The sequence below is a fragment of the Eptesicus fuscus genome, chromosome 15 (assembly GCF_027574615.1).
Source record: "Eptesicus fuscus isolate TK198812 chromosome 15, DD_ASM_mEF_20220401, whole genome shotgun sequence".
In the NCBI taxonomy this organism is placed as follows: Eukaryota; Metazoa; Chordata; class Mammalia; order Chiroptera; family Vespertilionidae; genus Eptesicus; species Eptesicus fuscus.
Window position 1 is genome coordinate 4,563,079 of NC_072487.1, and position 16,568 is coordinate 4,579,646.

General features: G+C 49.4%; 2 protein-coding genes across 3 annotated transcripts; both read left to right on the forward strand.

Annotated features, from left to right (window-relative positions):
- Positions 1–856: 856 nt before the first annotated feature.
- Positions 857–3,827, forward strand: LOC129151682 (spermatogenesis-associated protein 31E1-like). Its single transcript, XM_054727434.1, has 4 exons — positions 857–1,054; positions 1,780–1,843; positions 2,428–2,488; positions 2,740–3,827. The coding sequence occupies exons 1-4, from the start codon at positions 872–874 to the stop codon at positions 3,788–3,790; spliced, it is 1,359 nt and encodes a 452-aa protein (XP_054583409.1). The 5' UTR covers positions 857–871; the 3' UTR covers positions 3,791–3,827.
- A 5,735-nt stretch (positions 3,828–9,562) lies between these two features.
- LOC129151680 (spermatogenesis-associated protein 31E1-like) lies at positions 9,563–12,532 on the forward strand. Of its 2 annotated transcripts, XM_054727432.1 has the most exons (5): positions 9,563–9,760; positions 10,486–10,549; positions 11,133–11,193; positions 11,445–12,018; positions 12,372–12,532. In XM_054727432.1, exons 1-5 carry the CDS (start codon positions 9,578–9,580, stop codon positions 12,486–12,488), a joined length of 999 nt encoding a protein of 332 aa, XP_054583407.1. In that variant the 5' UTR covers positions 9,563–9,577; the 3' UTR covers positions 12,489–12,532. The 2 variants fall into 2 exon arrangements, with proteins under 2 accessions (XP_054583407.1, XP_054583406.1); XM_054727431.1 differs by having other exon boundaries at positions 11,445–12,532.
- Positions 12,533–16,568: the final 4,036 nt, after the last annotated feature.

Genomic DNA, 16,568 nt, shown 5'->3' on the forward strand with positions numbered 1-16,568 from the left:
GTGAACAATAAAGATTTATTAAATTTAAAAAAAATGTAAAGAAAAAGAAACTGAAGGGCACTATGCTAAGTGAAATAAGCCCGAGAAAGACAAAGACTGCATATTGTCACGTACATGCGACTCTAAAGAGAAACAAAGGTGTCTGCCAGGACTGGGGTTGGTGGAAATGGTGGAGCCAGGTCGAACACAGGGACAACTTCCAGTTATAAGATGAGGCCTGAGGCTCTAGCAGCTGATGACATTGAAATTTGGTATTCCTGTATGCATGCATGTGAGCATAACCAATGGACACAAAACACTGGGGGGTGAGGGTGTGTATGGGAGTGGGATGGTGGGGCCAAAGGTAAGATATGTACACATATAATAACTTAATAAAAAATGAAAAAAAAAGAAATTTGATATTTTTGAATTTGCTACAGTAGAACTTAAGTGTTCTCACAAGAAAAGAAATAAAAGTAAATATGTGTGGTGAAAAACCCCCACAAAATCAGAGTTGAAGACAGAGGACATTCTAGAAGATCAATCCCTGTGAAATATCCAAAACCCCAGAGAGCACTTCAGACTTTCAACAGCGATGACATTGGGGATCGGTGGATTCATGCTAAGATCTCCAAGAGATACAGACACCAGGTAATGCCTGGCTTCCATGAGGAATCAATGGAAAACTGATAAAGGCCTAGAAGGTCCAGGAGAGCACAGGGATGGGGCCTGCAGGCGGGAGCAAGGGGCAGTGTTCAGCCTCCCTCTCCTGGCCCTCTCTTTGCCTCAGGAGCCCTTTGTGACCTGGCTCAGCTGTGATGTGAGCCTGGGCCTCTAGGCCTGCATGGCTGCCAGTGCGCCATTGCCTGAGGGCAGCTGTGCGATTCAGATCATGGAGAACCTTCTCTGTCCTCTGAAAAGCGCTATTGCTACCTGGCAGCAATCCAGTCCTTGCTGGGTGATCGATGCCATCGTGGGCATCGTGTGTGGGGTGCTGCTCTTCCTTGTGTGCACCCACTGCTCCGAGAGTGATGGACCCTCACCACCACCGAGGGAACATAGAAACACCAGGAAGGTAAGGATCCCTTGGCCAGACCCAACGGAGATGATCTTTTTTCTATCCTTATTCCCACTTTTGACCATTGGAGACTCCTGTGATGGGAGGAGAGAGCAGCTGCTCTCAGGAAAGGACAGAAGCTCATCCTGCTGGGAACCAGCCAGGCGGGGAGGGTTAGAGCAGGCGGAGGATTTCTATGCTGAGCTCTTCGACCAGGAAGCAGGTGTGGTGGGGGCTCTAGGGCCCGGCCCCACACACAGTGACCAGTGGCCAAGGATGGAATTCTAAGGTTTGGGCCTCTGTGGGGGACAGGCCCAGAGCCCTGGTTCCCCAGCGCCTTCCTCGGCAGGTGCCTTTAGCGAGCCTCCCCTCTGTGGGGCTGATCCCAGGGAGCCCCTGGGGGCCGCTGAGCAGGGGCTGGGTGGGCTGTGGCCTCAGGAAGCAGAGTCCTACCTGAGGGAGCTCCAGGCGGGCCTGCAGGTCTGAGGATGTGTGTGTTTCTCGAGCTGAGGAACAGTGATGGAAGAAATCCCTGCTCGGTCTCCAATAGAAATATTCCTTACCTTTTTCAAAGAAGAAAAACATAAAATGATTTTAATGCACTTCACAAATGAAAGGGGAAGAACCAGAGAGCCCGGTAGGTAACTGTAGAATGTCATATTGTTCACGAACCCTGAGCGACTGCCCCTGGTCTAGAGAGGAGAGTGAGATGGGGTCCCAGCCCCTCGTTTTTCTTGTCTCAGCGTTCAGTGGTGCCCAGGAGGAGCAGCAGGAGCAGGAGCAGGAGGAAAAGTGGAGCTTTGAAAGGTGAGCTTCTGCCCTCACTCAGCCCTGCCTGAGGCTTTGCCTCCATGTGCACGGTCCCTGAGGCCAGGCGGTCCCCAGGGTGCCAGCGGCAGAGCTGTCTCTCAGGAAGCAGAGCCACTGGAGGCTCCTGGAAGGAGGCAGAAGGCAGATGCTTCCCAGATCCCGTGCTGGGAATGAAGCCTCAGGGCCTGGAAGTGGGTGCTTCCCTAGCAGGGGGTCCCAGGAGGGACATTGGGCTGTTGTGGACCAGTAGTGCCGGACTGGAAGCTGGGACCCCCAGGTGCAGCTGTGGGCGTGCTGTTTACCTTTGCTCAGAGCCCTCCCTGGTGCCCCTGTCCTTTCTCCCCCTCAGGGACTTAGGGAGGGCCACACTGGGTACTGGATGTGGAAACACTTTGTAAATGACAAAGCATTACCTCTCCTGAGCTATGCCATCGCTGTCAGGGGTTATGTGGCCTCGACCCTGATGCTTGGGATCCTGAGTCAGCTCTCAAGGGTGTCACTCTTAAAGGGCCATGACACTCAGCCTCCTGTAAGACCCCCTGGCCCTGGTCCACCATGTGACTTGGTCTCCTGATTTCCAGGCTACAGAGAGTGCCTGCAGTACCTCGAAAAGGCTCGGGAATTGATTAGTCTTCTGCGAAGGTAAGGAATCTTGCCCTTCTCCCCTATGTTCTGTTTTGTCCCAAATCTAGATGTGACCCCAGGGCTACAGGCCCCCTTGCACTGACCTGGGAGGACCCATGGGGTGGGCGTGGCTATGGCCTTGGGTGAGGAATGGCAGGAGCACTGGGTACTCAGGGTCAGGGCCATGGAGGACCCTGGGCCCCAGGTGCCCACCCTGCCCAGCCTGTCGGCCTTTCCCTGGCTGCAGCCTGTGCCTCTGTCTCCTGCAGCCACCTGGGGAGGCCCCCTGACCAGTGCGGCTTTCGTCAGCGCTCCCATCAAGACAACTCAGCTTCCCAGGAGCTCCATGACCGCAGTACAAGTGGAGGGCGCTGCCAGCAGGAGCCCCTCAGAACGCAGGACCCATGTCGCAGACAGAGCAAGAAGTGTGTCCCCACTGAGGAGAGGGAGGGCAACAGGAGGCCGGATCCAGGGAAGCACAGAGGGGGGTCGGCAGCACTGAGGGCCTCTCAAGCCAGTGGGATGAGCACTGCCCAGGATCAGAAATCAGCAGAGCCAGTCAGAAGCCAGTCCTGCCAGGGCTTGTGGGAGGGACAGGCCCCTGCAGAAAGCCTGTTCAAGACGAGGATGAGGCACCTTCTGCAGGGGGTGCTCCCCAGGAAAGGCAAAGGACGGGAAGGTCCCCAGCACAGAGGCCCGCCTGCAGCAGCCACTGCCCGCAGCTGGGGGCCAGGCAGACGCAGATCGGTGATGGACAGCAGAGCTGCGGAGGCTCGCGTGCTCCAGACAGCTGCTGGCCCAGAGGAGGGCACAGCACTTCACCCGGGACTTCATGCCCCAGAGGTACATGGGCACAAAGGAGGACTCCAGGCTCCAGCAGGTCCCCATCTCAGCCGCCTCGGGGTACTCTGCCACGGAGGGGTGGCCCGTGATCACCACGCCACCCCCAGTGGCCACAACAAGAGCGGGTGGAGCACAACTGGGGACAGCAAGGGGGCCTTCCCACCCAGGGAGCCAGAGGCCCCAGGCAGACACTGCCAGCATGGGCCGAGGGTGGCAGGGCCCTCAGGCCGACCCCGCCGCTGCCCAAGGCCCTGTCCCAAGGCAAGATCTGACTCCTGGGGTCGGCCAGAGCACGCTGCGCATGTCCTTCCTGATGGGACTTACGTACAAGAAAGCACATTTGCTGTGTACAGGGAAACCCTTTCCTCCTGTGTGCGCCCAACACCAGCATCGTTGCCTCTCCTCTCATGGACAAGGACAACGACAACAGTGGTGACGGTGGGGTGGGCCGGTGGGGGACACAGAAGTGATAAATAGTGATGGGAAAAATGATAATAAAATTTTTAAAACTTTCTCTCCTGTGGTCTACCTCAATGTACCTCTCATGCTTTTCCTGATAAAAAGAAATTTCAAAAATTTCAGTTCATAGAGATGAAGCCAGCTTTTTTTCTCCTTAGCACATGCTGTGTACACTAATGCCTTCTTCCTAGCACAAATTTGTTTCCAAAATATATGATTTTTGCAGTGAGAGCTGGTGGCCTCTGTGCCCTGCGGGGGAAAGAAGGGAAGGGGGTTTGGTCTTCCCGAGTGCCTGTTTTGGCTTCCAGAAGGAAGGGGGCCATTGAGGGGTTGACCACACTGAGGCACACCCCTTCCCTCAATACAGCTTGTCTCCATAGTTCACCCTCACGAAGACAAATGGACACATTCAGGGGTTGTCAAGAGAATGGTGACTGAATTGCAAAGGAGTTACTGAATTGTCTTTGCATTTGATTGCCAGGCAGATTTATAAGCTGGAACTATGCCCCATGGTGAGGTTCCAGATGGAATCTTTGCAAGGGGAGGAAGGGTGGTTATGAAAGTAGAAGTAGGAAAGCAGACCCTCCACCAGAAGTATCTTTTCTTGCAAATAAATATCAAGAGGTATCGATTGTAGAACCTATGTAAGTTGCAGATGGGGAAATTGATTTCCTTAAATCGGTCTCATGAAAAGTCTGTGCACATCCCAGCGGGATGCATATCCCAGTTTGAAGACCACTGTTCTAGAGCAGTGAATCTCCAACGGGCATGAGATTTGCAATCCAATGTGCCATGGAAACAACAGAGCAGAACTTACTTCTGAACTTATTCATATCACAAAATAAAGAAGTTCCAATTATAAAATACGTCCTGGCTGTTGTGTACCGCGGTGACTGCAGTTAATCACAATATGCTGTGGTTTTGAAGGTTACTAGGAGAGCAGATCTTAAAAATTCTCATCACAGGAAATAAAAATTGTACCTGTGTGTGATGATGCATGTTAACTAGACCTATAGTCACCATTTCACAATATATACATATATCAAGTTATTGTGTCAGACACCTGAATAATCTGTAAAAATAAAAGCATTATATGCTAGTTAGACCGGACAGCCGAACTACCTTCTGGACGACGTTCCAGGTGAAGCCTGGGCTGTGAGGGCTGAAGCAGCCACCAGGGCTATGAGGGCCAAGCTCCTTGCACGATTTCGTGCATCAGGCCTACAGTTAGGACGTAAGAGTCACTCAGTCATGTGGATCATTCACTATCTTACCAATGGAATTAATGCCCTTATAAATGAGACCTCTCTTAGCCCTTCTACCATGTGAGTACACATTAAAGGAGAGGGTTGTCCATGAGCCAAGAAGGGGGCCTTTACCAGACACCAGAAGCTGACCATGCAGGCACCCTTATCATGGCCTTCCAGCCTCTGGAATGGTGATAAACAAATTGCTCTTCTTTATAAGCAACCAAGTCCATGGTATTTTTGTTAGAGCCCTCTAGCTGATGAATTTTAAATTAAATCAATTAATTGTTTCAATTTATTGTTGAAAATATCACACATGTCCTTCCTTCCCCTTCGCCTCCATTAACCCTCTCCTCCCCACTCTTACCCGCTCCCAGGCCTTCACCCCAGTGTTTTCTGTGTCCATGGGTTTATGTATATATGCATATAAATTTTTTGGTTTATCCTACCCACCCTGCCTTTCTTCTAAGAATCCTCAATCTGTTGCAAGCTTCCATGTGTCTGAATCTATTTTATTTTTCAGATTATTCTGTTGAATAGATTCTTATAGGAGTGAGATCATGTGATACTTGTCTTTCTCCGACTGGCCTATTTCACTTAGCATAATACTCTCCAGGTTCCTCCATGCTGTTTTAAAGGTTAAGAGATTCTCCTTTTTTATAGAGGCATAGCATTCCATTGTGTAAATGTGCCACAGTTTTTTTATCCATTCCTCTACTGATGGGCATTTGGGTGGTTTCCAGATCTTAGCTATTGTCAATTGTGCTGCTCTGAACATAGGGGTGCGTATATGCTTTCTCATTGGTGTTTCAGGCTTCTTAGGGTCTCTTCCTGGAAATGGAATCACTGGGTCAAATGGCAGTTCTGTTTTTAATTTTAATTAAACGTCAAAATTAAATCATGAATTTAAGTTTTGTATCAGTTGTTCTGAGATTATACAACAAAGTTTAATGAAAACAATAACAACTTAAATAGTACAATTTAAATAAGTATAAACTTCTACTTCTGCATTGATGAAGGTAAAAAACTTATTACCTGCACAAAATAGATGGAGATGTGCAACAACATGGATGAAACTGAAGGGCGATAAACAAAGGAGGAACCAAGATGGCGGCAAAGTTAAACAACTAAACTGCTGCCTCACACAACAATTTCAAAAATACAACTGAAAGACAAAACGTCGACCACCCAGAAGCATGGGAAAGCTGGCTGAGTGGAAGATTTACAAATAAGAAGAGAAAGGAGCACAAACGCTGAAAAGCTGAGGTATGGAGGCGTGCGAATCGGGCTGGTGGCAGGCGACTGGGCGCGCAGCTTTTCTTCAACCCAAAGGGAGACAAGCTCCGGGTCACTCTGAAATCCAGATTCTGGGGACACCCGGGGGACCCAGGTGCCTGCAGGGAGAAGCTGGACTCTCGGCCATCGGGTCGGAAAGTGAGAGTGACTTTTTTGCAGAGGTGCACCCAGCAATCAGTGTTTACTGCACTGTAGCGCGGGGCACGGGGACTTGGAAATGCGGGAAGGCAGAGATGGCTGACGGCAGCCATCGCTGTTTGCCACGCTCTAGCCTAGTGACGCCCTGAGACCCTGCTCCACCCTGAGACCCCGCCCTGCACATTCTACAAACCCACCCAGGCTCCACACAGCGGCTTTTGCATATAAATGGCCTGTTCTGTGGCAGCTTAACCAAATTAACTGCAGCTCCAGTCAGACTGCTCCGAAGCCACTCAAGCAAAGAGGAGAAAACTGTAGTTCTGCTGGGGGGACTCAGACCGTAGCTGACCTGCACCCCACTGGAGATCCAAACACTAGTGTATCTAGTGGTCGGTGTGAGACTACAGCAGATTTCACCCACTCTCATAAGGGACACATTCAAGAGGCAGACTCAGTGAGCAACAAAGCCCTACTGTGTCTCCAGCACAGCAATTCTTCCGTTACAGACACAGCAGGCCCTCACAACCAACTGGACCAGAGGTCAATTCCTCCCAGTGTACCAACAGCAATCAGGGCTTTTAACTACACCAAGACTTTCCACTCAGCCCACAAAGGGGAGTACCAAGAGCGACCACCTATGGTGATTGGGGAAGCTGAGCTACCAGCCTATATAGGTCACTGACCACACAAAGCCACTCCATCAACACAGGGAGGCAGCCAAAATGTGGAGACAGTGAAGTATGTCACAAGTAGGAGAGATAGATGAAAGCAAACTAATGGACGACACAGTGTTCGGAACCATATTTATAAGGTTACTCAAGAATCTTCTAAAAACCGCTGAGAAGCTTGAAGAGACCTTCAAGGACCTAAATGAGAATACCAAACAAATGGAAAAGGACCAGTCAGAAATTATGCATACACTGTCTGAAATAAAGAATATACAGAGTAGACCACTGCACCCGAAGAGTCAAACCAAAGATCTGGAATATGAGGAAGAAAAAAACACCCAACCAGAGAGGCGGAAAGAAAGAAGAATCCAAAAGTGTGAGGATAGCATAAGGAGCCTCCGGGTTGGCTTTAAGCGTACCAATATCAAAATTTTGGGCGTGCCAGAAGAGGGAGAGCGAGATACTGAAAACCTATTTGAAGAAATAATGACAGAAAACTTCCCCCACCTGGTGAAAGAAATAGACTTACAGGTTCAGGAAGCGCACAGAACCCCAAACAAGAGGAATCCAAAAAGGAGCACACCAAGACACATCATAATTAAAATGCCAAGGGCAAAAGACAAAGAGAGAATCTTACAAGCAGCAAGAGAAAAACAGTTAGTTACCTACAAGGGAGCACCCATACGACTGTCAGCTGATTTCTCAACAGAAACTATGCAGGCCAGACGGGAGTGGCAAGAAATATTCAAAGTGATGAATAGCAAGAACCTACAACCAAGACTACTCTACCCAGCAAAGTTATCATTCAGAATTGAAGGGCAGATAAAGAGCTTCACAGATAAGAAAAAGCTAAAGGAGTTCATCACCACCAAACCAGTACTATATGAAACGCTGAAAGGTATTCTTTAAAAGGAGGAAAAAGAAGAAAAAAGTAAAGAAAAATTTTGAACAACAAATACATATCTATCAACAAGTGATTCAAAAAATCAAGTGAATTAAAAAACTGAGGAACAGAATAAACTGGTGAACATAATAGAATCAGAGGCATAGAATGGGAGTGGATTAATAATTCTCAGGGGGAAAGGGGTGTCGGTGTGGGGGGTACGGGAAGAGACTGGACAAAAATCACACACATATGGATAAGGAAAATGGCGAGGAGGGAACCGGGTGATGGGGAGATATGGGGGGTAAAAAAGAAGAAACAATTGTAATAATCTGAACGATAAAGATTTATTAAAACAAATAAAAAAATAAAAGGAGGAAAAAGAAGAAAAAAGTAAAGATAAAAATTATGAACAACAAATACATATGTATCAACAACTAAATCTAAAAGTCAAGTGAATTAAAAATCTGAGGTACAGTGAACATAAACTAGAAAACATAATCGAATCAGAGGCATAGAATGGGAGTGGATTGATAATTCTCAGGGGGAAAGGGGTGTCTGTGGGGAGGGGTACGGGAAGAGACTGGACAAAAATCATACACCTATGGATAAGGAAAGCGAGGGGGCGGTAATGCAGAGGGGGGGTGTGAACCGAGTGGTGGGGAGATATGGGGGGGAAATAGGAGAAACAATTGTAATAATGTGAACAATAAAGATTTATTAAATTTAAAAAAAATGTAAAGAAAAAGAAACTGAAGGGCACTATGCTAAGTGAAATAAGCCCGAGAAAGACAAAGACTGCATATTGTCACGTACATGCGACTCTAAAGAGAAACAAAGGTGTCTGCCAGGACTGGGGTTGGTGGAAATGGTGGAGCCAGGTCGAACACAGGGACAACTTCCAGTTATAAGATGAGGCCTGAGGCTCTAGCAGCTGATGACATTGAAATTTGGTATTCCTGTATGCATGCATGTGAGCATAACCAATGGACGCAAAACACTGGGGGGTGAGGGTGTGTATGGGAGTGGGATGGTGGGGCCAAAGGTAAGATATGTACACATATAATAACTTAATAAAAAATGAAAAAAAAAGAAATTTGATATTTTTGAATTTGCTACAGTAGAACTTAAGTGTTCTCACAAGAAAAGAAATAAAAGTAAATATGTGTGGTGAAAAACCCCCACAAAATCAGAGTTGAAGACAGAGGACATTCTAGAAGATCAATCCCTGTGAAATATCCGAAACCCCAGAGAGCACTTCAGACTTTCAACAGCGATGACATTGGGGATCGGTGGATTCATGCTAAGATCTCCAAGAGATACAGACACCAGGTAATGCCTGGCTTCCATGAGGAATCAATGGAAAACTGATAAAGGCCTAGAAGGTCCAGGAGAGCACAGGGATGGGGCCTGCAGGCGGGAGCAAGGGGCAGTGTTCAGCCTCCCTCTCCTGGCCCTCTCTTTGCCTCAGGAGCCCTTTGTGACCTGGCTCAGCTGTGATGTGAGCCTGGGCCTCTAGGCCTGCATGGCTGCCAGTGCGCCATTGCCTGAGGGCAGCTGTGCGATTCAGATCATGGAGAACCTTCTCTGTCCTCTGAAAAGCGCTATTGCTACCTGGCAGCAATCCAGTCCTTGCTGGGTGATCGATGCCATCGTGGGCATCGTGTGTGGGGTGCTGCTCTTCCTTGTGTGCACCCACTGCTCCGAGAGTGATGGACCCTCACCACCACCGAGGGAACATAGAAACACCAGGAAGGTAAGGATCCCTTGGCCAGACCCAACGGAGATGATCTTTTTTCTATCCTTATTCCCACTTTTGACCATTGGAGACTCCTGTGATGGGAGGAGAGAGCAGCTGCTCTCAGGAAAGGACAGAAGCTCATCCTGCTGGGAACCAGCCAGGCGGGGAGGGTTAGAGCAGGCGGAGGATTTCTATGCTGAGCTCTTCGACCAGGAAGCAGGTGTGGTGGGGGCTCTAGGGCCCGGCCCCACACACAGTGACCAGTGGCCAAGGATGGAATTCTAAGGTTTGGGCCTCTGTGGGGGACAGGCCCAGAGCCCTGGTTCCCCAGCGCCTTCCTCGGCAGGTGCCTTTAGCGAGCCTCCCCTCTGTGGGGCTGATCCCAGGGAGCCCCTGGGGGCCGCTGAGCAGGGGCTGGGTGGGCTGTGGCCTCAGGAAGCAGAGTCCTACCTGAGGGAGCTCCAGGCGGGCCTGCAGGTCTGAGGATGTGTGTGTTTCTCGAGCTGAGGAACAGTGATGGAAGAAATCCCTGCTCGGTCTCCAATAGAAATATTCCTTACCTTTTTCAAAGAAGAAAAACATAAAATGATTTTAATGCACTTCACAAATGAAAGGGGAAGAACCAGAGAGCCCGGTAGGTAACTGTAGAATGTCATATTGTTCACGAACCCTGAGCGACTGCCGCTGGTCTAGAGAGGAGAGTGAGATGGGGTCCCAGCCCCTCGTTTTTCTTGTCTCAGCGTTCAGTGGTGCCCAGGAGGAGCAGCAGGAGCAGGAGCAGGAGGAAAATTGGAGCTTTGAAAGGTGAGCTTCTGCCCTCACTCAGCCCTGCCTGAGGCTTTGCCTCCATGTGCACGGTCCCTGAGGCCAGGCGGTCCCCAGGGTGCCAGCGGCAGAGCTGTCTCTCAGGAAGCAGAGCCACTGGAGGCTCCTGGAAGGAGGCAGAAGGCAGATGCTTCCCAGATCCCGTGCTGGGAATGAAGCCTCAGGGCCTGGAAGTGGGTGCTTCCCTAGCAGGGGGTCCCAGGAGGGACATTGGGCTGTTGTGGACCAGTAGTGCCGGACTGGAAGCTGGGACCCCCAGGTGCAGCTGTGGGCGTGCTGTTTACCTTTGCTCAGAGCCCTCCCTGGTGCCCCTGTCCTTTCTCCCCCACAAGGACTTAGGGAGGTCCGCAGGGGGTAGTGGATAGGAAACACTTTGTAAATGACAAAGCATTACCTCTCCTGAGCCTTGCCATCACTATCAGGGGTTATGTGGCCTTGACCCTGATGCTTGGGATCCTGAGTCAGCTCTCCAGGGTGTCACTCTTAAAGGGCCATGGCACTCAGCCTCCTGTAAGACCCCCTGGCCCTGGTCCACCATGTGACTTGGTCTCCTGATTTCCAGGCTACAGAGAGTGCCTGCAGTACCTGGAAAAGGCTCGGGAATTGATTAGTCTTCTGCGAAGGTAAAGAATCTTGCCCTTCTCCCCTAGGTTCTCTTTTGTCCCAAATCTAGATGTGACCCCAGGGCTACAGGCCCCCTTGCACTGACCTGGGAGGACCCATGGGGTGGGCGTGGCTATGGCCTTGGGTGAGGAATGGCAGGAGCACTGGGTACTCAGGGTCAGGGCCATGGAGGACCCTGGGCCCCAGGTGCCCACCCTGCCCAGCCTGTCTGCCTTTCCCTGGCTGCAGCCTGTGCCTCTGTCTCCTGCAGCCACCTGGGGAGGCCCCCTGACCAGTGCGGTTTTCGTCAGCGCTCCCATCAAGACAACTCAGCTTCCCAGGAGCTCCATGACCGCAGTACAAGTGGAGGGCGCTGCCAGCAGGAGCCCCTCAGAACGCAGGACCCATGTCGCAGACAGAGCAAGAAGTGTGTCCCCACTGAGGAGAGGGAGGGCAACAGGAGGCCGGATCCAGGGAAGCACAGAGGGGGCTCAGCAGCACTGAGGGCCTCTCAAGCCAGTGGGATGAGCACTGCCCAGGATCAGAAATCAGCAGAGCCAGTCAGAAGCCAGTCCTGCCAGGGCTTGTGGGAGGGACAGGCCCCTGCAGAAAGCCTGTTCAAGACGAGGATGAGGCACCTTCTGCAGGGGGTGCTCCCCAGGAAAGGCAAAGGACGGGAAGGTCCCCAGCACAGAGGCCCGCCTGCAGCAGCCACTGCCCGCAGCTGGGGGCCAGGCAGACGCAGATCGGTGATGGACAGCAGAGCTGCGGAGGCTCACGTGCTCCAGACAGCTGCTGGCCCAGAGGAGGGCACAGCACTTCACCCGGGACTTCATGCCCCAGAGGTACATGGGCACAAAGGAGGACTCCAGGCTCCAGCAGGTCCCCATCTCAGCCGCCTCGGGGTTCTCTGCCACGGAGGGGTGGCCCGTGATCACCACGCCACCCCCAGTGGCCACAACAAGAGCGGGTGGAGCACAACTGGGGACAGCAAGGGGGCCTTCCCACCCAGGGAGCCAGAGGCCCCAGGCAGACACTGCCAGCATGGGCCGAGGGTGGCAGGGCCCTCAGGCCGACCCCGCCGCTGCCCAAGGCCCTGTCCCAAGGCAAGATCTGACTCCTGGGGTCGGCCAGAGCACGCTGCGCATGTCCTTCCTGATGGGACTTACGTACAAGAAAGCACATTTGCTGTGTACAGGGAAACCCTTTCCTCCTGTGTGCGCCCAACACCAGCATCGTTGCCTCTCCTCTCATGGACAAGGACAACGACAACAGTGGTGACGGTGGGGTGGGCCGGTGGGGGACACAGAAGTGATAAATAGTGATGGGAAAAATGATAATAAAATTTTTAAAACTTTCTCTCCTGTGGTCTACCTCAATGTACCTCTCATGCTTTTCCTGATAAAAAGAAATTTCAAAAATTTCAGTTCATAGAGATGAAGCCAGCTTTTTTTCTCCTTAGCACATGCTGTGTACACTAATGCCTTCTTCCTAGCACAAATTTGTTTCCAAAATATATGATTTTTGCAGTGAGAGCTGGTGGCCTCTGTGCCCTGCGGGGGAAAGAAGGGAAGGGGGTTTGGTCTTCCCGAGTGCCTGTTTTGGCTTCCAGAAGGAAGGGGGCCATTGAGGGGTTGACCACACTGAGGCACACCCCTTCCCTCAATACAGCTTGTCTCCATAGTTCACCCTCACAAAGACAAATGGACACATTCAGGGGTTGTCAAGAGAATGGTGACTGAATTGCAAAGGAGTTACTGAATTGTCTTTGCATTTGATTGCCAGGCAGATTTATAAGCTGGAACTATGCCCCATGGTGAGGTTCCAGATGGAATCTTTGCAAGGGGAGGAAGGGTGATTATGAAAGTAGAAGTAGGAAAGCAGACCCTCCACCAGAAGTATCTTTTCTTGCAAATAAATATCAAGAGGTATCGATTGTAGAACCTATGTAAGTTGCAGATGGGGAAATTGATTTCCTTGAATCGGTCTCATGAAAAGTCTGTGCACATCCCAGCGGGATGCATATCCCAGTTTGAAGACCACTGTTCTAGAGCAGTGAATCTCCAACGGGCATGAGATTTGCAATCCAATGTGCCATGGAAACAACAGAGCAGAACTTACTTCTGAACTTATTCATATCACAAAATAAAGAAGTTCCAATTATAAAATACGTCCTGGCTGTTGTGTACCGCGGTGACTGCAGTTAATCACAATATGCTGTGGTTTTGAAGGTTACTAGGAGAGCAGATCTTAAAAATTCTCATCACAGGAAATAAAAATTGTACCTGTGTGTGATGATGCATGTTAACTAGACCTATAGTCACCATTTCACAATATATACATATATCAAGTTATTGTGTCAGACACCTGAATAATCTGTAATAATAAAAGCATTATATGCTAGTTAGACCGGACAGCCGAACTACCTTCTTGACGACGTTCCAGGTGAAGCCTGGGCTGTGAGCGCTGAAGCAGCCACCAGGGCTATGAGGGCCAAGCTCCTTGCACGATTTCGTGCATCAGGCCTACAGTTAGGACGTAAGAGTCACTCAGTCATGTGGATCATTCACTATCTTACCAATGGAATTAATGCCCTTATAAATGAGACCTCTCTTAGCCCTTCTACCATGTGAGTACACATTAAAGGAGAGGGTTGTCCATGAGCCAAGAAGGGGGCCTTTACCAGACACCAGAAGCTGACCATGCAGGCACCCTTATCATGGCCTTCCAGCCTCTGGAATGGTGATAAACAAATTGCTCTTCTTTATAAGCAACCAAGTCCATGGTATTTTTGTTAGAGCCCTCTAGCTGATGAATTTTAAATTAAATCAATTAATTGTTTCAATTTATTGTTGAAAATATCACACATGTCCTTCCTTCCCCTTCGCCTCCATTAACCCTCTCCTCCCCACTCTTACCCGCTCCCAGGCCTTCACCCCAGTGTTTTCTGTGTCCATGGGTTTATGTATATATGCATATAAATTTTTTGGTTTATCCTACCCACCCTGCCTTTCTTCTAAGAATCCTCAATCTGTTGCAAGCTTCCATGTGTCTGAATCTATTTTATTTTTCAGATTATTCTGTTGAATAGATTCTTATAGGAGTGAGATCATGTGATACTTGTCTTTCTCCGACTGGCCTATTTCACTTAGCATAATACTCTCCAGGTTCCTCCATGCTGTTTTAAAGGTTAAGAGATTCTCCTTTTTTATAGAGGCATAGCATTCCATTGTGTAAATGTGCCACAGTTTTTTTATCCATTCCTCTACTGATGGGCATTTGGGTGGTTTCCAGATCTTAGCTATTGTCAATTGTGCTGCTCTGAACATAGGGGTGCGTATATCCTTTCTCATTGGTGTTTCAGGCTTCTTAGGGTCTCTTCCTGGAAATGGAATCACTGGGTCAAATGGCAGTTCTGTTTTTAATTTTAATTAAACGTCAAAATTAAATCATGAATTTAAGTTTTGTATCAGTTGTTCTGAGATTATACAACAAAGTTTAATGAAAACAATAACAACTTAAATAGTACAATTTAAATAAGTATAAACTTCTACTTCTGCATTGATGAAGGTAAAAAACTTATTACCTGCAGAAAATAGGTGGAGATGTGCAACAACATGGATGAAACTGAAGGGCGATAAACAAAGGAGGAACCAAGATGGCGGCAAAGTTAAACAACTAAACTGCTGCCTCACACAACAATTTCAAAAATACAACTGAAAGACAAAACGTCGACCACCCAGAAGCATGGGAAAGCTGGCTGAGTGGAAGATTTACAAATAAGAAGAGAAAGGAGCACAAACGCTGAAAAGCTGAGGTATGGAGGCGTGCGAATCGGGCTGGTGGCAGGCGACTGGGCGCGCAGCTTTTCTTCAACCCAAAGGGAGACAAGCTCCGGGTCACTCTGAAATCCAGATTCTGGGGACACCCGGGGGACCCAGGTGCCTGCAGGGAGAAGCTGGACTCTCGGCCATCGGGTCGGAAAGTGAGAGTGACTTTTTTGCAGAGGTGCACCCAGCAATCAGTGTTTACTGCACTGTAGCGCGGGGCACGGGGACTTGGAAATGCGGGAAGGCAGAGATGGCTGACGGCAGCCATCGCTGTTTGCCACGCTCTAGCCTAGTGACGCCCTGAGACCCTGCTCCGCCCTGAGACCCCGCCCTGCACATTCTACAAACCCACCCAGGCTCCACACAGCGGCTTTTGCATATAAATGGCCTGTTCTGTGGCAGCTTAACCAAATTAACTGCAGCTCCAGTCAGACTGCTCCAAAGCCACTCAAGCAAAGAGGAGAAAACTGTAGTTCTGCTGGGGGGACTCAGACAGTAGCTGACCTGCACCCCACTGGAGATCCAAACACTAGTGTATCTAGTGGTCGGTGTGAGACTACACCAGATTTCAACCACTCTCATAAGGGACATATTCAAGAGGCAGACTCAGTGAACACCAAAGCCCTACTGTGTCTCCAGCACAGCAATTCTTCCGTTACAGACACAGCAGGCCCTCACAACCAACTGGACCGGAGGTCAATTCCTCCAAGTGTACCAACAGCAATCAGGGCTTTTAACTACACCAAGACTTTCCACTCAGCCCACAAAGGGGAGTACCAAGAGCGACCACCTATGGTGATTGGGGAAGCTGAGCTACCAGCCTCTATAGGTCACTGACCACACAAAGCCACTCCATCAACACAGGGAGGCAGCCAAAATGTGGAGACAGTGAAGTATGTCACAAGTAGGAGAGATAGATGAAAGCAAACTAATGGACGACACAGTGTTCAGAACCATATTTATAAGGTTACTCAAGAATCTTCTAAAAACCGCTGAGAAACTTGAAGAGACCTTCAAGGACCTAAATGAGAATACCAAACAAATGGAAAAGGACCAGTCAGAAATTATGCATACACTGTCTGAAATAAAGAATATACAGAGTAGACCACTGCACCCGAAGAGTCAAACCAAAGATCTGGAATATGAGGAAGAAAAAAACACCCAACCAGAGAGGCGGAAAGAAAGAAGAATCCAAAAGTGTGAGGATAGCATAAGGAGCCTCCGGGTTGGCTTTAAGCGTACCAATATCAAAATTTTGGGCGTGCCAGAAGAGGGAGAGCGAGATACTGAAAACCTATTTGAAGAAATAATGACAGAAAACTTCCCCCACCTGGTGAAAGAAATAGACTTACAGGTTCAGGAAGCGCACAGAACCCCAAACAAGAGGAATCCAAAAAGGAGCACACCAAGACACATCATAATTAAAATGCCAAGGGCAAAAGACAAAGAGAGAATCTTACAAGCAGCAAGAGAAAAACAGTTAGTTACCTACAAGGGAGCACCCATACGACTGTCAGCTGATTTCTCAACAGAAACTATGCAGGCCAGACGGGAGTGGCAAGAAA

Bases quoted from the DNA above. Each gene is read 5' to 3' on its own strand.
- LOC129151680 (XM_054727431.1), top strand. From the start codon at position 9,578: ATGGAGAACCTTCTCTGTCCTCTGAAAAGCGCTATTGCTACCTGGCAG. The intron at 10,550-11,132 runs GTGAGCTTCTGC...CCTGATTTCCAG, and splicing joins GAAAATTGGAGCTTTGAAAG to GCTACAGAGAGTGCCTGCAG. The intron at 11,194-11,444 runs GTAAAGAATCTT...TGTCTCCTGCAG, and splicing joins TTGATTAGTCTTCTGCGAAG to CCACCTGGGGAGGCCCCCTG.
- LOC129151682 (XM_054727434.1), top strand. From the start codon at position 872: ATGGAGAACCTTCTCTGTCCTCTGAAAAGCGCTATTGCTACCTGGCAG. The intron at 1,055-1,779 runs GTAAGGATCCCT...TTCTTGTCTCAG, and splicing joins AACATAGAAACACCAGGAAG to CGTTCAGTGGTGCCCAGGAG. The intron at 1,844-2,427 runs GTGAGCTTCTGC...CCTGATTTCCAG, and splicing joins GAAAAGTGGAGCTTTGAAAG to GCTACAGAGAGTGCCTGCAG.